This window comes from Anolis carolinensis, unplaced genomic scaffold (genome assembly GCF_035594765.1).
Source record: "Anolis carolinensis isolate JA03-04 unplaced genomic scaffold, rAnoCar3.1.pri scaffold_10, whole genome shotgun sequence".
NCBI lineage: Eukaryota > Metazoa > Chordata > Lepidosauria > Squamata > Dactyloidae > Anolis > Anolis carolinensis.
The window spans coordinates 12,808,243-12,823,679 of NW_026943821.1; the positions used below are offsets into that span (position 1 = coordinate 12,808,243).

Sequence of the window (15,437 nt, forward strand, 5' to 3'; positions counted from 1 at the left end):
GTAATGTGAAGCTGAGGTCCTTTCTGTCTGAGAATTTCAAAGGCTCCACCCTAAATTACATTTCCCGGAATTCTGCAGAAGCAAACTGAGCAATAGGGAATCGCAGACTTGCACTTTGGAACTCTGATGTGATATTGTCCATATTCCTTTTGCCAAACACACAGTATAAATCAGAGCAGAGTAGCAATTCCCCAAAACAGACAGGGAAACATCATCTGGGACAGGTAGAAAGGGAGTTTGTGTGATTCTTGAGAAGTGTTTCTCCATCATTTCACAAATATAAAAATACCTTAATTCTTTTGGTCTAGGTAAAAAATAAGACAGACCACTCTATGGCATTAAACATTTTAATCAACAGGAATAGACATTCAAAGAACAAACTGCTGTTTTCATTAACATTTTCTTCCTTCGCATTTACTTGTCGAGTCACAACTCATCCCTTTCCCTTTGTTTATTGCAACAACAGATGTTTAGGAACAATTGTTGAAGGTGTCATCAAAGAGAGATAGTAATTTCACGTTTCAGAATTGTAGCTTTGATGAATCAGTAGAAGGTGAAATGTTCTGTGAGTTTTGGGGAAAGAAAGCATTTATACCACTGATACGAAAAACGGAAATCAACTTGTAATTATTTTTTCTCTTTCTTTTTCTGTACCCTATAATTAGCATATAATTCCTTTTCAGTATTTGTTGTAGTAGTTAGCATCAGTGTGCATTAGCATTAGTGAACATTATATAAACATGTTACATATTGGAATGTTTTTCCCCATATATGGAGTTCAGTTAACAACATTAAAATGATAAAATTAACAGATATTGTAAAATAGAAGAAATGTCATTTAAAAAACAATGGTTGGATAAAATGTTAGAAATTCTGGACATGAACAGATTAACTTTTTAAATTAAAAAGCATACAGAAAAACCAATTAAATCAACAGACTGGAGACTTTGTAAAGAATTTCTGTGTGTGTGTCAGGAGCGACTTGAGAAACTGCAAGAATATATGAATATGTATTCGAAGACTATTAAGATTCTCTTGAGAACTTAGCTAGATCAATATATAAAGAAAGGAAGACCCCACAGAAGAGAAGGGGATAAGAAAAGTAAATTAATCTACAAGGTTATAAAAGAAAAAAAAAACCAGAATAAAAGACCTAGAAAAAGGAGAATGAAAGACCACAAAGTGCCTCCTCCCTCTTTTTTCCTTTATCTTACCTTTCCTGTTCTTCCCTCCCCAAAATCCCTTTCTATATCCATTCCTTTTCTTTTACCCTTATTTACCCTCCCTTCTTTAACCATATTTTATGTATTTTTGAAAGTGACTTAAAAATGATTCAAATGAAAATTAACAGGTGGCCTCCAATACAAACTCAGTGTCAAAGAATGGAGGCAAACAAGAGAGATATCAGTCTATAGGACGCGCTAGGGAGCAAATAGGTTTAGGGTTTTTAGCTGAACGATCTGTTCTGTGTGACGCACCGGCTAACTTACAGAGGCCTCCTGTAGCACAGCCCCTTTTGTAGCGAGTCACATTACGGGAACCTGGCGGACAAAGGCAAGACAAGCAGTCAGAAAAGAAAAAGGGAACACTGGATTCGTAATCATTCCTCACTCACATCAACACAGTTTTATAAAATTGCATCTCTTTGAAAAGCAATTGTATTAGTCCACATCTCACATTATACAGAAACTGAAGAATCCGCTCGGGGAGATAGGGTAGGTTATAAATAAAGTATTATTATTATTATTATTATTGCTACATGAACGGAGATGACAAGCAAACAAAGTTTTAGAATAAGACCCAGCAACATCAAGAGTAGGAATTTGAATGCATTGCAGGGCTGGACTTCTTGCCCTGTCGCCAACATTTGAATAATATCTAAAATTGCAATGCAAAACAGTGTTTCTGAGAAATGCATTTCTTGTGCAGAATGTTGCCATCCAGAAAGTGTACAATTTCACGTTGAAATAAAAGACGGACTCTCATTTTGCCACTGGTTGTAGAAATGTTGCAGCAATGCTGGCAGGAGACATTGGTAGCAGAAGAGTTGCAAAATGGGGGAGATGAAGCAGAGGATGGACATCTTTAAATCATCTTGCCAACTGGTGAATTGGGCCATAGCATATACAATCACTCACAATCAATTGTATATCCTTGGATGCCTCAGTTAACCCTGTGTTTTTTTCTGAGTACCACTTGTTTAAGAGAAAATGTGATATCAGGGGCAGAAATAACATTGGGGGGTGGGGGGTGGGGGGTGGGTGGGGAGAGAAACAGGTCCCTACACAACAAAAGGAAGAAGGACTCCAAATGTCCTTTGTTCAAAACTAACAAGGCTTACCTGTGAAATGAAACAACCAAGTTTGGCAAGCCTTGCATTACCGAAGAAAAACTTTTTGACTTTTTAAGAAAGAAAATACTGCTATTGAGATTGGTTTTGTTCTTAAGTTGAATTTGTCTGTAAGTCAGAACAGGTACATTTTTAAGTGTTATTTCGTATGTTATCCAAATCATACATATACATATACATATATACATACATGCATGCTTCGGATAGCATAGGGAATTATTACACCCCCATGGGGTTTGTTTTGCTGTCTGTGCCCCTGTTCAGAAGATTTCTCCTCACTTTCTGTCCCTGTGATAATTGGATTTTGAAAAACCTGGCTTGTTATGGAAACAAAGATTGGTGATAAAGCTTCAGAGATGCCACTTTTTCCCCATCTATCTACAATTAACAAATCAAAGTGCTGGAGTGAAGCAGTCACTGAGTCCCCAGTCTTACACAAGAAACTGAACAAGACAATAAAAGAAGACAGCAACATAGGTTGTCAAAAATGTCAATACTTTATATCCATTATTTTATTCTTTGTCACTCCCCACACTCTATTAATAAAAATATATATTTCAGAAAAGAAAAAAAGGACTTTTTGACTTTTCCAGAGATCCAGAATTCACTCAGGGGTGTCTTTTCCTTGCACCTACCTTGACACTTCTTAGGTTTTCTACTTTGGTGAAATGGAAACAGAAGGAACTAATGTATATAGATCTAGACTTTAAAATATGCTGTGGAGAGTTGGGGAGGCAAGTTTATTGCTCTCCACGTTTCTTCCTTTTTGCTTCTCAGAGCTGCTCAGAGATGGAGACAGTTGCTGTTTATTCTGCCTTTTGTAAACAGGCATTAATTGGTTATAGTTGGATCAACAAGAAAATAATTCATTTTTTTCTAACTAGGTTTTATTGCATTTTTTTTGCAGACTTGGTGCTGCAACACAACATCACAAGTCTTTCTTTCTCCACCTGTCTTTCATTATCCCTCAAATGCCAGTCCATAGAGGTCAGAAAGAAAGCAGACTGGATGAGTATAAAAACATCTTTATCAGAGGCTTTATTAACTGATGCAAGCTCGCTTCAAATGTACCGGTTCAGACATTCCTCCTCATTTACTCCTCCCAAAAAACTTGCCCGTTGTGTGATAAAAGCTAATGATCTTTACAAGTCTAGAAATTTGGAATTACCTTGCCAAATGTATTGCTGTACTTCGATGCAGTAGAGTTCATCCCCAGAACAACTTACTTTGGCTGATCCACATTCAGTGCGCTTACTGGCTAAGCAGGCTGGGCATTGCCTCCCATTGGGTTTGATGAACCCTGGTTGGACTGAAACAAAATAGAAGGAGTTCATTACTTGTGCAAGTAAAAGTTGTATCTCTGCTTAATCCCATGAAGCCAGGCTACATGAGGAATTAAACGCCAAGCTCATTCTGCAAAATGAGACAAAAATCCTAATATCACACTGATCATCATCATCATCATAATTTTTATTTTTAACCTGCCCTAGCTTTCCAAAGGTACTCAGGGAAGCTTCCAAAACTAAAATAGCAAACATTTAATGTCATGTACAATCATAAAGTTAAACACATACAGTTAAAAAAAGATTAATCAACTTTCACTAAAAAGATGTAAATCAATCAGCCAGGTAGTACAATAAAGTAGTTAAAATATCTGTGTGTGTGTGTGTGTGTGTGTGTGTGAACAGTGTGTGTCCTAATGGTTATATGTGCAGCATGGATTTAAAAGTACGTATATGCGAAACCAGGAGGATCTACATTCACACATTAGTCCAAAAAGCTGAAATCATTCCAAAACTTTAGAGAACGTATACATCACACATGAAAAATGTCAACAGCTACATTGTCCACAAGGATAAAATGATTCTTTGGTCTAGCTGACATTCAAAATTGGTGGACAATGAATACACGTCCAGGTCATTTATTGTTGATGGACATGCAGTAACAAGGATCTGGATGCAAGTTTTTTATGGGGAAGAGTTGTAGTTATCCACCTGTTCTGGGCCAACATGGAAAAGATGTGTCTTCATGTGTGTGTGTGTGTGTGTGTGTGTGTGTATTGGGGAACAGGGGCTGAACAATTTTTCTGGTAAGGTTTGGGAACACTATTGGCAGGTTTAACTATGTCTTTGTAGCTACATCTGGAAATGGACTTTCTGATGCAGTATGTCAGCCAAAGCTCCAGATTGTTAGATTAATAATCCCTACATTGAGGAGTTGTGTTAATGTGCCTGCCTATTAATGTGCCGGCAATGATTCAAGTTCTCTCTAGTCAATAAGGAGTTAGAGTGGCAAAATCTTACATAAGATGAAGGGAGATATCATTTGACAACCAGGATTGATGTGAGAGGACTATCTGCCTGCGATTTCGTTTCCCTGTTGAGATGCTTTTGGTAAAGTGATGTAAAGGCTTTTTGTTATTTTACTCCATTCTATGGCTAGCTTTCTGTGAGGTCCAGTGAGTTTGTTTCTGTAATGTTGCAGCTTTCCAAGCAGTGCTCAGAGAAGGACCATCCAAGGAGGTGTTTAGCAACACTCAGTAGATCTAATTATCCTTTCAATGCTAGCAAAAATTAGCATGAGTCATAACAGTGCATTGAATTTGAGCAAAATCCTTCCCACTGTTAACTCCTCTGGGTGTTGCAGCTGAACTCTGAAGAAAAATAAGGGAAGGGAGACTACACCACTTTCTCTTTAAAATGAAATGTACTGTTGGCGTGATCCTGAGAATGGCAAATCAAACTCAGTGTTACTTTTCATCAGAAAAAAGAGGTCCAATTGTTCTGAAAGAGGTCCTCCACTCAAAGCATGGATGGGAACTGCACAGCCCTCCTTTCCATTGCTCAGCTGCTGATTCCAATACTCCTGCAAACTGTTTCCCAGCCACTTCTGGAGGGTTGCTATTCCAAACCTAAAGAAAAGTCAACTCCAGGATACTTACATCGAGGAACAGCATTCCTGCAGGCATTCCCTAGACAACAAACGACGCTTGTCCGTTCATATCTCCCTTGCCCCGTATTCAGGTATTGCAAAGGCACTTCACATACTCTGCTCCTTTCACAGGTCATTTCTGTTCTCAATCGACGTCTTCCCTCTGCAAATAAGCAATTCACTTCCTCAAACTGGGAAAATATCAATTTTTACTGATTCATGCCTTCCTTCAATCTGGCAATTTCAACAAAAATCTAATTCTGTGTATCTCTTGTTTGTCTGTCTTATGCCTCCCCTCTCACACCAGCAGCAGATTATCCATTTTGTTTCATTCCCCAGGCAAAGCTGCCATGTACATGTTAATGTAAAACTACAGCTGGAGCCCCCCCCCCACACACACACACACACATACACACAGCCATGTTTCAGGTGTTTCAAAGCTGCATGGAGCGGAGGAAGAAATGGGGCATATGCAGGTGGAGAATACTTGCATTGCAACATTTCCGAAAATAAGACAAGCAAATATGCTTTACTAATCCTGTAGTCAACTATACCAGCTCAAACATTCAGTTTTGTTACAAGTATTTCCAGTATTGTGATATTAACAGTTTCCCCTTACTTTGAGCTCTTATGGCACCCTAAATATTTTACTGACATATCAGAAAAACAATTTATCTGAACAAAAAACTCACCATCTGTGTTTTCAAGTAATGCTTTAATACAGATGTCATTGTGGCCTCTACAGGTCCGAAATGATCCCGTACATCTAGTGCCATCCCTCCCACAAGTTTCACAACGCAGAGAATTACCTGGAAAAGAGGGAAAGGAAATGGATTCATATCCACCTGTACAAATGTGTACAAATTGTTTTCTTCTGATTTCTCCTGGCTCTATATAGCAACAGAGATCTTCCTCAAAAGGGTCAGGCGTTGCCATGTCTATGGACTGTATATACCACAAGTTATCATTGGTAAACTTCAGTGTAGAGTCCTAAAGTAAAGTGAGTGAAATATTTGGTATTTGTGCATATACATCTATTCTTGTATAGAAACAATATTTAGTGAGGGGAAAATAGACAAAAGAGCAATATTTCTACCCAATTTTCTACCATGTTTAGAGAAAATTTTCTGATTCTAAATCCAAAATATTGCTTCTAGTACATTTGCATTATAATTCATTTGAAATATCTAATTATGAATGATGTTAAAATCTTTGCTTACTCCTGGGGTAGGAAGAAAAGAAACTTATTTTTTTTTTATTGAGAAAAGATGCAAATTCCTTCTCTTTACCATTCCTTAGAACTGCAACATTGAGTAAAAAAACCAGAAAAGTCTTCATCGTGATGGGAAATGTTCTAGGAGAATCAAGGTTAGAAGAATCTGTAATGATATTGATATTGAACAGCAAATTAAACATGTACAACACAGGTTTTAAAACTCTACATTTGATAAGCAAACACAACTGGTTGGTTCTAGATTCTCTTGGTGCCAAATTTCTTTCATATCTTGAGTAGACCTATTAAAATCGTTTGGACTTGTATTTGTCATTGTTATAATTTACTTAAGCTCTTTGCATGCAATGTGGCCATGTCTAAATATGCGATCAATAAAAATGTCATTTCACAATTGAATAAGTTATTCCAAAAACTTAATTGTGATATTATTATGTTCAACAGACAGTCAACTGGCCTGAAGTCAAAGGAAATGGATGAATGGTCCATATAGCTAAGTATACTCCATAGGGGGGCAAAAGTGTCCACCCTGCTCTGTGTTAGGGCTTCCAATGTCTCGTTAGTTGTTGCATATTTAAAAGTATGTAATCCCCCCCCCCAAAAAAAACAACAACAGTGGTATGCTCTTCTACTTGGTTAAATGATATGTTACCAGTATTAGGTGGCACACAGAGTTCTCTTATACCGTTGGGGGAGAAAAGAGTTTATCTGCCATTTCCTCCATCTGGTCCCTGCAGGTGCTTCTTCTACCAACTTTTCCATCTCCACTCTTAGCTAAATTGAAAACTATTTTCCTGTGTGTACAATTATTACAGTGGCCTGAGGAGTTATGGCAGTCCCAGGAATTTCATAAGGTTTTCTTAGTCAAGGAATAATCAGAGGTAGTTTTGCCATTTCCTTCCTCTGAAACACACACTAAAGAACCTGGAGGCACATCCAGACACTCCCTTTAATGCAGGAGTTTCACAATTAAAAGGGGGTCATACAGATGACGTCTCAGGGAAACACAAAACATTCACCACAAACCAGGAAAACCCTGGTTCGTTGCGAATTTAATGTTTAAAATGGGAATGTTCCCAGCTTAAAGCGTTGTCTGGATGCGCCCTAGGATTCATTGATAGTCTTTCATCACAGTTCCTGCCAGTTCGAAAACATGCCAATGTGAGTAGATCAATAGGTACCGCTCCGGCGGGAAGGTAACGGCGCTCCATGCAGTCATGCCGGCCACATGACCTTGGAGGTGTCTACGGACAACGCTGGCTCTTCGGCTTAGAAATGGAGATGAGCACCAACCCCCAGAGTCAGACATGACTGGACTTAATGTCAGGGGAAAACCTTTACCTTTACCATCACAGTAGTAACCAAGGCTTAGCCTGCTTAGTTTCCAAGATCAGTTGGGATGTTTTTCCTTTAGAATATTTAGACCACTTTAATAAAAGATACGCTTCCCTCTGCAAAAAAAAAAAACCCAAACAACCAAACAAAACAAAACAAAAACACTTAAATTTGGGATTTACAATCTTACCAGCAAACGATGAACAGAGGAGCATTTCAAGCCTACAACCTATATGCAGTTTCTATCTTCTCCCTCTTTATGCTAACAGGTTTAACAAAGATCTCATAACCACACCTGCTCCCCATACCCAAATCCACCCACACCATAAGGATGCAATCTCCATAGCTGGAATTTTGTTAAGGGCATGTGTATGCCTGTCCTGGGTTTACTGAAATGCATTTAGAACTGTCTTGCATTGGATGTCTTCCACTCTCGCAAGACTGCCTTACTAGACAACTACGTGCTCCTTTAGTCATTAAAAGGGTGGTAATTCAATAGGGTAATGCATGGGGTGCCTCAACAATATCTAGCACAGATACAAGGAAAGAGAAAAGGTTGCATTCCCAGGTGCTCCCTTTCAGAAGCTGCTGGATATTCCCAAGGACGTTTGAACCTTTCCCTGCCAGTGAAAAGATGAGAACAATAGCCCGATGCAACTACAGTGGCAGTAGAAGGCAGGATTTCATCCAAGGCATACCGTTTTGAGTTGAATCTATCCAGCAATTGATCAATCTAGAAGTTAAGGAAAGCTGCCCTAAATTAAGTCTCAACATAATATAACACCATGTAACAAAATTTGAAAAAGTTCTGTTTTCTGGTTTGTAAGTGCTATTTCCTGTTTAATTATGTGGTACTTACTTTGAAAGTAGTTATTATACTCCAAAAACTTCGTTTTTGTGACTGCCACAAACTATGTTGAATTGATTAGACTGTATGAGATCTTCATTGAAAAACTATAGCAAAATATGCTGCAGGATGCTCCAAAAAATCAATGTTTTTACAGTTTAATAAACTTCTTTTATAATAGGACCAACTAGGAAATGACTTTTATAAACCAGGAACAAAAATCATGTTACATAGTGTAATTCACATCACTGAGGTGGACAGAAGTCACATGTGAGACTCCACACCCCAGAGGATTGTTTTTGGGTACGAAAGAACCCCAACCTTTCTCCCCAACTTCCAAGTCCTCTTTTCAATCCAGATCCCAGGATAAATTCTAGAACTCTAAACACATTATTAATTTACTTACTGTTTAAATTTCTGGAAAAGGAAATGAGCTTACACAACAAAATGGTCTTCGAGGGAGGGAGGAAGAAGTAAAGTGACACCTCACCACTTGGCACTTCCTAGCTGGGCAATTCCAATCCTCTCCAATGTGGTGCGGAGCTCTCAGCCCACCTGCAACAGAGGCCCACAGAATGCCAGGTGTTCTCTAGTATCAACTACCTTCTTAAATTGCTGCTTTCCCAAAGGAATCAGGGGAGTTTCAATAACCAGTCACAGCTAATCTGAAAAATCACTTATTTTATTTAACTATTTCAATCAATTTGATGTATTTTACAGTTTCAATAGAAATAATGGTAATATGAGGAGGAGGAGGAGGAGGAGGAGGAGGAGGAGGAGGAGGAGGAGGGAGAGGAAGATAAAATAATTTTCTTAATTAAACAAATGGATTATTAAAAATGTACAACTGAATGGTGGATGTGATTGTAAACGGTAACAAAAACAATGGACTTGGGATAGAAGAACATGTTAGATTCTGCCATGATGAAATCTCTCTCTATAGATAGATAGATAGATAGTAGGGTTGTCCGGTCGATGGAAAAATTGTTTCAATTCTCATTTCTAAAGTAGGGGGTGCCGGCTCTTTGATGTAGAAATTATTTCTAAATGTTTCACCCAAAATTTTCGGATATTTCCGAAAATTCGTAATGTTTCTAAAATGTTTCAATCGCCAAAAAACAGGAAACCGGGGGGGACATTTCTGGGGGTCTTCCGCCCTCATTTCTTGAGCTATTCTCATCAAATTTGGTACAGTGGGAGAACACATTCTACACTCTTTGCTCAACAAATTGCGGAATGTTTCCTGTCTTCTATGATTTTTGGCGAATTTTTATAACTTTTTATAATATACTATTTTTTTATATTTTAAGAAACCTGTTCCTGTTTTGAAAGTCTTATTTCCTGTTCAATTGGGTTCTTCACTGTGAAAGTCCCTCTTTTCTATTTGTGTATCTTTGTTTCTGTGGCCGGAAATCAGCGAAAATGGTGGTCATTTGCAGAAACTGGAAACCCCTCCGCTCCTATCTAAAAATAAGGTGGTGATATTTCAGCTTCCTAAGACATGGGAGCTCGTGTCCCACTCCCTTGTGACCTGAGCCCCACACCACACACCCTGCCCCTATCTAATAAAAAGCGGTGGCCGGGGGGGGGGGGTTGTGCAACAAGGAAAAGGGGTGCTCACTGCTCGGGACTCACTGCCCCGCCATTGGGAAGGCCGAAGTCTTTCCTCTGGGATCACTTCGTGGTCCATTCCCAACAGTCTTCCTTGGCTGTGTGCAGGCACTGCGGGATGCACATTAGCAGACCTGAGGCATTTGTCCACCACTGGCTTGCAGTACCACATGAAGAGACATCATCCTTCAATTCCCTTGGGAGGGGGATCCCTTAGCCCCGCAAGCAGCACCCTGAGCTCTCCTTCTTCTCCGTTAGGGTCTGCTGGGAGAGGGTCTCAATTAACCCTTGACAATTGGGGCCATTCCACTGGAAGGAAGAGAACAAGGGGAACGGCACCCACCGTTGAGCAGATCACTCAGCGTCTGGGAGAGATGCTGGCTCTTGACCACCATCCCTTCAGAATGGTAGAGCAAGAAGGCTTTGTGCGGTTCGTGGAACTGCTGTGTCCGCAATACAAAATCCCATCGTGACAAACCTTTTCAAGGACAGTGATACCAGGGCTGTACGTGTACGAGGCCTGCAAGGTACGCGACGCGTAGAGGCAATGTTGCGGAGCGCCCTTGGAGGGCACATCCATTACACGTCTGACATTTGGACAAGTGTTGGTGGTGGCCATTCCTATCTTTCGTTGACTGCACATTGGGTGTAGCCTTTTTGGCAGCTAGACAAAGGGGGGCCCAAGTCCCACTGCCCAGGGGGGCCGGCCACCGTTGGCCAGCCCCATGCCACTAGCCCAGCACCCATGGGGAAGGGGGTGTAGCCTTTAGGGCAGCTAGACAAAAGGGGGCCCAAGTCCCACTGCCCAGGGGGGCCGGCCACCATGGGATGTCACCCAGCACTGCCCATTTCTGCCAAGAAGCAGGAATTTCCTTCTTGAGTGTCTCTCTCGTACCACGGTGTTTGTCGCATCACCCTCGCCAAGCACAAACAAGATCCAAGCCTTCAGGTTGTCTGGGCACCACCCTCGCATCAAACGATGAAAAACTTGTAGAGATCCCCAGGGTGGGCCCCATTCCACCATGTTTCCTCTTCTATAACCAGAGAGTTCTGTATCAACCAGAACAGAGCCCCAAAGTATCTAGCCGCCACAAAGGCACACTCCCTGACAGCAAACCGTCTGCGGCCCTGGCCGCAGCCCCACCGGATGGACACAAGCAAGCTGGCAGTCTGCAGGGTGGCCGTGGCCACCATCACATCAATAATAACAATAATAATAACAATAGTAAGAACTTTATTTGTATACCCCGCCCCATCTTCCCGGAGGGACTCGGAGCGGCTTTCATGGGGCATGCCCGTCAACAATACAATTGCAGCAATTAAACATTAAAAATTATCAACAATAAAACAAATGTTGCATCAATAAAACACAAAATCAATAAGCAGTCAAAGTCGGCATACAGCATTAAATGGTTAAAAAACAGAGGGCTAAAAACACGGCTCTGGGCCGAGGGCAGAATACTTCAACATTGAAGAGGTAGTTTCACAGTTAAAAATCACTAAAGTGCAAAATACTCATGGCCTGGCAACCTATTCTTCAATAGGCAGAGATCTACCCTACAATCCTCGAAGGCTTTTCGGAAGAGACAGGTTTTAAGGCTCTGATGTAACGATCATGTTTCTATGGAGAAGGAAGACTTGTGTGTGTCTGTTGTTCAGTTATTAAAGTTCTCAAGCCGATGAGCTTGAAGGAGGGAAAGGAATTCTGTTGCTTTACAGTTTCGGTCAAGTTGTAGATGTAAAATAATGAAAAACATTGTCTTTATTGTGTAGAAATGAAACCAAAGAACTTTAACCTTGCACCAATTTCGAGACAAAAGAAACCATGAAGAAATAATTCCTTTCTTTTAATAGTAATACCGTGTTTCTGAGTGGTTTGTTTCTCTACTTGAGAGTCAGCGGAAGATTTTGCTCACATATTTTCTCTCTGTGTCACATCCTCTCATACACACGCATAGACAAAAGTATTATAGATGGCAGTGGCAGGGATCCAGAAAGAAAGGTTGACCCCTGTCATAGTGGGATTTCAGTGATCCCATATTCTAAAAGCATTGGAAAGGAGTGGGATATAAAGAAAAAGATTCCGTTATCCTAAACGAAAAGGGGCTTTGGGCAGGGTGTCCCACATGTAATGGTGGCAGTGGTACCAAAGTTGTATTTAAAAGCACCGTACATTTCCTTCGTGAAAACACAGTCTTCCTTTTCTATTACAAAACACTATGAATTGTCCAGGACTGTATACTCAACTTTAATAGCGGAAAAGTGCACTTGGTACTGTAGCACTGCATATGTTTCTGCATGTTCCCTAAGACTTTATGTTGTTAAGACAAAATATGAAGAGCAAATATGAGAAAAAAACACACAAAATTAGACTACGTTAGTGGGTAGTTGGGTGCCATTGCATCACCTATCGTTGGTGTACCGCCAGTTGCAGGATACTGCTGTAGGTTCATTGCACCCTGCATGTTTGCCATCTTATTTCCATACAGCTGGTCATTGCCATTCTTGAAAGCTGTGGTGCAAGCCCCAAATCCACCCTGCTTGCCACTTCCTCAAAAGTTGCTTCCAAAAGCCAGTTCCATTACCAAAACCTAGAGCACCATTATCCACCATTCTGAGTTTTGCACCAAAGTCTGTCTTGACAACTGCACCATAGGTTCTTTCTAGGTTTTCCCTCTCTGTAAATACAAGTCCACCTCTTTTGTGAATAGAATACATTGCCTGCCTGGGGGAGCATCGACATAAGATAAGAAACACTGATTCCGTTTTTTTAATAAATTAGTTTAAAAAATTGGCTGGGTCAGATTACAGCGACCGGCGCTTCTCATCTTAAGCAAGAGGTGTTTGAAGCCAGGTGGGAAAGCAGAAGCATGTAGGTTTTGCCAGATTGAGCCGCATGGCCGTCCAAGCAGCATGGAAGCAGAGGGATTGAAGATGCTCACATCGCGCTGTTGACACACGAGCCTAAAATGCGACCCTCATAACCAACATCGCGGACAACGAGGGCGTAAAGCCCTGAGGGACACATTGGAAGCAATTTTGAAGTTTAATCCATATATTGTAATCCTGTGTTTGGTTGACATAGAGAAATTTAAATCCTGATTTTCCTTTTCTAAGTCGAGATTTGTAGTTTGTGGCTTTAATTTTGTCCTCGTGTTGTTTGGGCCGCTGCCCCAAGTAAGCTGCACCGAGTCCACGCGGGGAGATGTTGGTGGGTAATAGATAAATTTTTATTCCTTTTAAATTGTTCATATTATAATCACTCGGAGAGTCAGCCTCGCTTCAAAGGGATTTCTTGATATTCTAAGACCGGGAGTTTGGCCTCGAGGAAGACCATTCTCTCAACAGAAAGGTCACTCGGAAAGCTGCAGCAAGGGGTCACACCATCGTCGGCCATGCTGAATACCCTCTTGAAAGCCATGAACTGCGTGGAGGACAATAAATGGCATGTGCTGCGTTTTTTGGAATTCCATGGCACCAAGTCTGTCCCCCGAGAAGTGTAAGTTGCCATGGTAGGAACAGAAAACGGATCAACCAACTGGTTCAAGATTGGGAATGGGGTGCGGCAGGGCCGCATAATTTCAGCCTCTCTAATCATCAACCTGTTTGTGCAGAACATATAATGCGACATGCATGGCTTGAGGAACTGTAGGCGGGATTTAAAATTTATGGAAGAAACATTTACAACCTTTGGTATGAGATAACAGTCTGATGGCTGAAAGGAAGTAGCGGCAGAGGAGCCTTATCTCAAAGATGAAAGAAGAAAGGGCCAAAGCTGGGTTGTAAGAAAAGGAATCTTAAGGGGACCACACAGATTTATAACTGTCAAAATCAGGGATAGGATGTGGAGGCGATGTCAGACCTTTTATTTCTTCTTGCGACATATCACTGCAGATGCAGACTGTGGCCAAGAAAAAAGTAGAGGTTTTGGAGAGCTATGTCCGAACTTGACAAAATAAGAGCAGAGACTTCACGCAACCATAGGAGGACCGCATACTCGCATTGTCATAGCAATGCAATTCCCCATAGTAACCTGTGGATGTGAGAGCTTGACCGTAAGGAAGGCTGAGCGAGGGAAGAATGGCACTTTTGAACTGACTTGCTATATGAAAAACAGGAGAGTGCCTGGGACTGAAAGAAGATCCAACTGGTCCATCCTCCATGTTATAATGCCCAGCCTCTTCAAGGAGGGAAGGATATTAGAGGCAAAGCAGCTGGCTGGCATGGACTTGAAGGAAATGTGGCCGTAGATGTCCGACAGGGAAGTCTTGTGTGAATCCGTCCATGAGTTCTCCATGGCTCGGAGAAGACTAGAAGTCTGAGCACTGCGTGAAAGACTTTGTCCCGTGTGATTCAACCATCTTCCCTCGTCCTCCCGTCAAACCAGCAAGAAGCACTTCCATAACCAGAGGACCTGTGCCCACATCTGTCTAGCAGCCACGAAGGCACACTCCCTTACAGCCAAACGGCACCGTCCCCGTGCGCGGCAAGAGGGTGCGGGGACCATCAGGCGGCCGTCCCGCGGGCAGAGCGTCGACCACCCTCTCAAGGTGATGGGACAGTGGAAGACAAATTTGAGAAGGGAGTGACCAAGGCCGAGGTGTACTACTTACTCCGGTGTGATTCCACCGTCTTCTATCGTCCCGCTGTCAAACCAGCAAGAAGCACTTCCGTAACCAGAGGACCTGTGCTCACATCTGTCTAGCAGCCACGAAGGCACACTCCCTGACGGGGATTGGCGGGGACCGGAATGTGTACTTGAAAGGCTCTTTCAACTGTCGTCCGGATCCCACAACCTCTACTGCCTAACTCCGGTCTGGGCACCTAACTTGACAGCCAGAGGCAGGCTGGCATCAAAACTCTCATAACCCACAAGAGTTGTAAAAACAGATGTAATCCGCAAAGAGAGCACAAGCCCCAAACCCCTTTCAGCCCTGGATGGACGACCAATTAGCCCCAGGGATACCCGACCAGGCATCGCCGTAAGTAATGGAACCTCATATGCATATTTTGACATCGTGGACAATGCATTAAGAACAGAATGAGACAACAGACATTTGATTGAATAAAGAAGTTTTAACTTTTATTTTTATGAAATACATGCCAAAGTATAAGACAACTCAAAACACAGG

General features: G+C 41.4%; 1 protein-coding gene across 5 annotated transcripts; it reads right to left on the minus strand.

Annotated features, from left to right (window-relative positions):
* Nucleotides 1-333: 333 nt before the first annotated feature.
* LOC100552667 (phospholipase A2 inhibitor and Ly6/PLAUR domain-containing protein) lies at nucleotides 334-9,461 on the minus strand. 5 transcript variants are annotated; one of them, XM_016994782.2, is made up of 7 exons: nucleotides 8,038-8,407; nucleotides 6,571-6,660; nucleotides 5,974-6,090; nucleotides 5,292-5,444; nucleotides 3,519-3,659; nucleotides 1,491-1,541; nucleotides 334-563 (listed from the first exon to the last, which is right to left on the minus strand). In XM_016994782.2, coding segments are annotated over exons 1-7 (579 nt in total). In that variant the 5' UTR covers nucleotides 8,063-8,407; the 3' UTR covers nucleotides 334-561. The 5 variants fall into 5 exon arrangements, with proteins under 5 accessions (XP_016850271.1, XP_062818443.1, XP_008111987.1 ...); XM_062962373.1 differs by lacking the exon at nucleotides 8,038-8,407 and adding an exon at nucleotides 9,101-9,461 and having other exon boundaries at nucleotides 334-1,541; XM_008113780.3 differs by having other exon boundaries at nucleotides 334-1,541; nucleotides 8,038-8,406.
* Between the last annotated feature and the right edge of the window lie 5,976 nt (nucleotides 9,462-15,437).